Here is a 5,025-nt window from a genome sequence, read left to right as displayed (position 1 = left end):
CAGCAGATGCCCATTCATTTGTAATGCCCTTTTAAAAAAGGCTGACAATCTTTCCCACCCATTTTAGCCTTTTGCATATATATTTTGCTTTGCTTGGAATTAAGCTGAAATTCAAAGGCCTTTTCTGGTTAATGTTGACATAAAAAAAAAGGACGATCTCCGTTCTGGGAGTAAAAGGCTCCCTCTGCTGGTTCACTGCAGAGCAAGAGTTCAAAAATTCTTAGAAAAATAGTGACAGACTCAATTGTAACTTGAGTGCATTTGCTTCTGAATTAATTAAATGTGTGGCTGACTTCACATCTTCCAGATAATTTAAAATTCAGAAAGTTATGTCCATCTTCTCTGATGCTCAATTGCCTATTAGTCTGTGTAAATATATACATTATCCATGCACTTCTCAGCAGTGCAGTGTACCCCACACCCCAAATCAGAGCCCTCTATTACATAATAATGCATGCTGCACATGTAGACTGAGGACAATGACAGAAAAGAAGCTCCTTGCTTTTCATGTAATCCTTTTATTCATGTCTCAGGACTGAAGTAAATAATTAGCATCGATTTTACAACATTTCAAGATGCAAAACCTTTAAGCCGGCACCACATTGTATAATCCTGAAATTGTACTTAAATCTAAAGTGTCCATTTCCAACCACCCCCAACAGCTGGAAAACCAGTTCCAGAAAAAGCTTATCATCACACACCGCTGACTATAGCTATCTGCCAGCAGGTGTGCATTAGTTTAAAGGTAAACTGTGATCATAAACAGGGAGTAGAACACAAGCCTGAAATGGCAAATATTTTGGCTGAAACCTGTCTACACAATGGGTGAACCTACTCTTCTGACCCATTAGGGTGGCCAGAGCTGCCTGAAAAAAAAACCCAAATACCTGAGAAGGGGGCCAGGCATTCAACAAATAAAATAGCTTAAAAATAGAGAGGTTTGCTGTCAGCATGCAACACAGATTCAGAGAATCTGTAGTCTGTGTATTTTGTATTTTAGGTTGTTTGCAACTTATGTGATGTCTTAAAATATACCTATGGTGATATTTGAGAGAGAGAACAGATTCTACTACCTGTCTTAATATGCCAATTAAAATTTCTGGTATTTACTAAAGCAAGTGTGCCAAACATACACCCCGCAGTGACCAAATCTGACCCGTGGGTTGGATTATCTGGCCCACTGGGATTTTAGCCACAGCCGCCAGCAGTTAATACCGTCACTGCTCAATTCTGTTGCCATGGCTGTTGGAGCAGCAGCATCAGTGGGCCCAGCTGCCGGGGGTGCTGAATGCTGCTGCATAATTTCATGTTTTCAGTTGCTGCTGGCAATTAAATTCAGCAGCATTCGCCCCCTGGCTGCTGGCCAGGCTGACACTGCAGGTGTAACAGCCGCAGCTAGAAGACCCATGTCCTGGATCCAGTCTGCAAGGCCAAATGAGTTTGATACTCTGGGCCTAAAGAGTTAATAACTTGTATCCCATGCTTGTGTATGCTGTACACTTTTTCCCTTTAAGTTTCAATAAAATTCAATATTTCTCCCTTTTCCTCAGTTATCAGAAGCAGTTACTAAGCACAAGAAGTGAGGCACTGGCATTTCTTTTCATTTTTGCATTAAACTAATGCTTCCCAAAATGTGCTTTGGGGATCACACTGGTTCCTGCATGCCTTTACAGCACTTTCAATTAAACATTTTGATAAAGGTTAGTAAGAAGTGTAAAGGGATGGCACTGGCCTATTGGTTAAAAAGTCTAGAAACCACTGGATTAAATGACTGGCTGGATAGAAATGGTTCAATATCTGCTCCAGTCTGGGACAGAGAGGATCTTGAAAGGCATTTAGGCACAAAGGGCACCTATATATGCGCCCAACGCCTGCTCTGATGTGTTCAAATTCAAACGCATCGCAGCAAACTTGATTGAATAGAATGTCCAGTGTCGCATGTATTCAGTGTCCCTGCATTTCGAAATGGTGGTGGGGGCACTTTTAAGTAAAGCTTAGTCAACAAGCTTTAGTTAAAGCACCCTCACAGCCATTTTGAAGCATGGGACACTGAATACATGAGACGCTGTGGACATTTTAATTAGAGCGGCTCCCAAGGCTCCATGTGAGATCAAAAACAAGCACTTGCTGAATGGAGGTTTTAAGGGAAAACAGTTAACTGTCAATTGAGTGACCGTACTTCCATATCTTTGTGCTGCAGCTCAGCTCTTAACACTTCAAGTTTGTTTGTTTCAAGTACCAGAATTAGCAAGAAAACACATCAGGAGAAATCATTTTTAAAGGGAAAGTTAATTACTTAGAGCATACACATTAAATTCGGATTTCCGAATGCTATGTCCTCAAGCAAAATAAAGGGGCTTAGTACAAAGAATTTCAGATCCTAAAAGGTCAAACCTCTATGATATTAATGTAAAAGTAATAACATTTTCAAAAGCAAGCAGCAGCTTAAGGCATATCCCCCCCCGCCCCAAATAAGGACCTGAGAAAGGACACACTAGATAGTGGAATTACCTGTCCCCGAAGTGACAACAAACTGCTGTAGTCCTAGGTATACTTCCAAGTTGTCTTGTAGAACTGGAAACTGAAAAATAAAGGAATACATTAGAGAATTCAGTGTGTAGACAGAAACACTTAATGCTTTTCAAATGCAATTAGTCTGAGCCAGAGAATAACTACTTCTTGTTTTTTCTTCCTAACAAATCTTGCAAGACCTATTTGGAGAAAGGATAGTTTTGTATGTTCTGGAGTGATCTGGGGCCCTAGATTTTCATTCCTAGACGGCTCACATCAAACCCATAAAGGTCATTTTGTTAAAGAAATTCCTTCAGCGACAACCGTCCTTTTCATGTCACCAGCAGTACTCAATCCTGACATGAATGGCCACCGGATGCTGCAGTAGCAACATAGCCTGGGATGCTGTCAGTCCTTACAAGATGAATGACCAGAGCTGTGTGGGGCCCAAAAAAGAATAGAAGGTGGGGCTGCAGATCAGGATCAAGTTGGGTACACAGCTGTGGGGGTGAGAGACTTTCATTGCACCTTTTTACCCCATCAAAATCAGTTTCTCATCATCAAGATTAAATGCCACTCCTAATATACAAGTCAAAAAAAAAAAGGTTGCCAGTCCTGCTGTTACTGTATTGCAAAAGGACTGAAGAAGTCTTGCAGCTGCTCTGTAACAGGAGTGGGCTGGATCCTCACAGATAAAAGGTTTGAGGGAATGAATGACTTAAGAGGCTGCTTTCCCTCAGAGCATTAAAATTAACCTCACAGCACACAATCTGTGGCAAACTATTGCTAATTACTAGGAACACTTCAGCATGGCAACGGGACATGCTAACATGAAGGAGAACACCAACTCAAACACCAAGTATAGGAAATACCTTGGCTGGCTTCCCAGAAGACCATGGTACTCTAACAGTAATATTACAGGGTTATGTACACTACAGGCATCTAATTCAAACCTAATGCATTCAGTTAGGACTGCATATTTATTTTTCCTCTAACGCATCTACCAGCAAAGGAAGGGGTATAGGTTGTAGCCATGTTGGTCTAAGGACATAGGCAGACAAGGTTCTTTGGGTAAATCCAGTATCTTTTATTAGACCAACACTACTTTAGCCAGAAAAGGAAGTACATTTTCTACCCCTTCTATTCCAACTCTTACTTGCAAGGACATGTGTTTACAGGCAAAAATCTTTCTCCTGCTATAAATTCGGTCACAGCCCTTTGGGCTGAAGCCATAGTTTTGACTTAGAATCACAGGAATTTAAGGCTGGAAGGGACCTCATGAGGCAGGATCATCGCTGACTAAGCCATCACAGCCCAGTGCCTGTCTAGCCTGTGATGCCTTTGAATTTTATGGGCATTTGGCCCCATATCACTACTCTTTGCAGGCCTAAAAGCCACTCTAATAGTGTGGCCATTCACTCCACATTCAGCACCAGGCATGATATGCAGAACTAAGCAGATTAAAGACAAGAAGTACAGTGGTTCAATGTATTCTGGAACCAATTTCATTTACCAAGTAGTAGTCAATAGACCCATTGCATGTTTCAGAAGCATTTTACAAACTACTGTAACATGCACATGAGACTCATTAAGTTTTTCTTGCCTTATTTAATGCCCAAGAATTCATTAAGCAAGGCTCGCAGGAAAGGTATTCTGTACTGAGATGGCAGTTCACAAAGAGAAACCCAATACAGCACACTAGTTTAATCCAAGGGTTAAAATTTGTTCAACCATCTCCCCTTGATCTGAAGTCATGTGTTCTTCACCAAGTCATCCATTTACTTCCTGAATTCGCTCTGCACTGACAATGAAGAGATTAGTAAGTGAATCAAACTGAAAGGTGCTGATTCATGCACTATCACTACACTGCAATACATGGATTCATACAGCACAATTTTCAGTGGAATTAGAAATGGTTCTATAATTTTCACAAGCCTTAAAGATGTTCATGGACAAACAGATCTTGGGCTTGTATTAGCCCAGCAATCTCCTTTCAAATGAAATCTCAGCAAGCATAATGGTAATACTTTATACAAATGAGCTGTATTCTCTCTTTTCAATCATTGGAGTTTTCGGGGAACACAGTCCAGGCATGTGCACATGTGATCTCTAAGCAAATGCAGTTGCTATGGCTGCAGCTGATCCTAATTAATTCAGATAATTCTTCCGGATGGTGAAAAGAGATCCTGGACATTGTTTTTTTATTTTTTGAATGCCATAGTTTCATGGTCAAGACCGAGAACCACTAAATTAGAGGTTCACTGGTACATCGGCCCATATTGTATCAATACTGATAAAAGGAAAATTGATGTTATCAGCAATTGGCTTTCTTTGGCTGATGTGGCCGATAATGTCGGGGTTGTAGAGAGGCAGCAGCATGGCGCCAGACTACCATGCGTAGACCCTGAGATGGTGCAGAGTCACTTGGAAGAAATGGATGCCTTTAAGTCAGCAGGCCCGGACGAGCTCCATCCGAGGGTGCTGAAGGCACTGGCCGACATCATTGCACAGCCA

The 5,025-nt window shown here is 41.3% G+C and overlaps 1 protein-coding gene across 2 annotated transcripts in view; it reads right to left on the bottom strand.

The window, feature by feature from the left end:
• The window catches only part of XPO6 (exportin 6), a 97,937-nt gene that overhangs the window by 25,156 nt on the left and 67,756 nt on the right, over positions 1 to 5,025 (bottom strand). For both annotated transcript variants that reach the window (XM_006035448.2, XM_014525587.2), the window contains exon 12: positions 2,512 to 2,581. In XM_006035448.2, coding sequence (XP_006035510.1) covers positions 2,512 to 2,581 — 70 coding nt within the window. The remainder of the gene's footprint in view (positions 1 to 2,511; positions 2,582 to 5,025) is intronic.

This window comes from Alligator sinensis, unplaced genomic scaffold (assembly GCF_000455745.1).
Source record: "Alligator sinensis unplaced genomic scaffold, ASM45574v1 scaffold449_1, whole genome shotgun sequence".
In the NCBI taxonomy this organism is placed as follows: Eukaryota; Metazoa; Chordata; order Crocodylia; family Alligatoridae; genus Alligator; species Alligator sinensis.
This window is presented reverse-complemented; position numbering and strand designations above follow the sequence as displayed.